The sequence below is a fragment of the Chrysochloris asiatica genome, unplaced genomic scaffold (genome assembly GCF_000296735.1).
Source record: "Chrysochloris asiatica unplaced genomic scaffold, ChrAsi1.0 scaffold00022, whole genome shotgun sequence".
NCBI classification, from domain to species: domain Eukaryota; kingdom Metazoa; phylum Chordata; class Mammalia; order Afrosoricida; family Chrysochloridae; genus Chrysochloris; species Chrysochloris asiatica.
Window position 1 is genome coordinate 13748714 of NW_006408540.1, and position 1287 is coordinate 13750000.

The 1287-nt window shown below is 32.6% G+C and overlaps 1 protein-coding gene across 1 annotated transcript in view; it reads right to left on the minus strand.

The window, feature by feature from the left end:
- Nucleotides 1-1287, minus strand: part of SUGT1 (SGT1, suppressor of G2 allele of SKP1 (S. cerevisiae)) — a 77285-nt gene that overhangs the window by 57366 nt on the left and 18632 nt on the right. The window contains exon 4 of the mRNA XM_006837675.1: nt 414-483. Coding sequence (XP_006837738.1) covers nt 414-483 — 70 coding nt within the window. The remainder of the gene's footprint in view (nt 1-413; nt 484-1287) is intronic.

A 1287-nucleotide genomic window follows, 5' to 3' on the forward strand; every position in this document is an offset into this window, starting at 1 on the left:
GCGACCCTGTATAGGGTTTCCAAGGAGCAACTGGTGAGCTTGAACCACCGACCTTGCAGTTCAAACGGCTTTGCAGTCTGGCGCATTAACCCACAGCGCCACACCAGGGCTCCAAATAAAAATATATAGATTACTATTATTCTGGTGTGGCATGGTAGGACAAGCATTAGACTGCTAATCACAAGGCTGGTGAGTCAAACCTGTCAGATACAAACCTACCAACCTCTCCTTGTAAATCCTATATAGGGTAGCTATAAATCAGAACCAACTCAACAACACTTTATAACAACAAAAGATTATTGTGAAAATCGAATCACAGCTATAAATGAATTATACTATTTACACAAGGCTTACAATGAATTCACTCAACAAATAAAACACCAGACCCAACAAGAAGAGTAGTTATTGCATACCCTTTCCTCAGCATAGCAGCAGAATTATTTGGATTAAGTTTGAGAGACTTGTTTGCATCAGCAACAGCATCTATATATAGAAAGACAGAACTTTTTCAGTCAGTTACTTACATGAACCAACAAATAATACACCAAGTTTTAACTCATTCTTAAGATTTTTGAGTTTTCAAGTTAGTGGAGAGAGAGATCAGCTGGCTTTAAATCAGGAAAAGCTAACCCAAGATATAATAGATACAATTCAAATAAATATCCCTCAAAAGTCACATTTTCTCCTATTAACTAAAGCTTCTTAAAGCTCTTTGGTCAATGAACAAAGCTCTACGTGGCAAAGTTCTCTTCACTTTCTCGTTAACACCATTTCTATCATTTGACTCAAGGTATTTAATTTCTCCTATCAAGATTATTTATTCAGAATATTTTTTTTAAGTTACACAATAATCTTTTTATATAAACAAAAGCTTTTCATTTAAATATTCTACAATAGTAAATGTTAAATGTAATGCTAGTCTTTATTAGTATATCTAATCACCACAAATAACATCTGTATAAATTTTCCTCCCACTGAAAAAAGAAATTTCACCCACTGCAAGAAATTAAATGGCTGTTCAACAATGTTTTCATCACATTTCAGCAAGTTTACCTTGTAATGAAAGATTGTTAAAAATCTTCTAAGATGATCTCGATTTTATTGAATTCATTGTTTTTCTCTTGGACAGGATTTATAATAAACTTATAAATAGGACATAATATACTTTCTTTTTTTAAAAAACTTTGTATTGGTAATTAAGTGAAAGTTTACAGGACAGATCATCAGGTTTACATTAAACAAATCATACACCTTGTTTCATTAAAATGATTATAATCCCCTCCATGT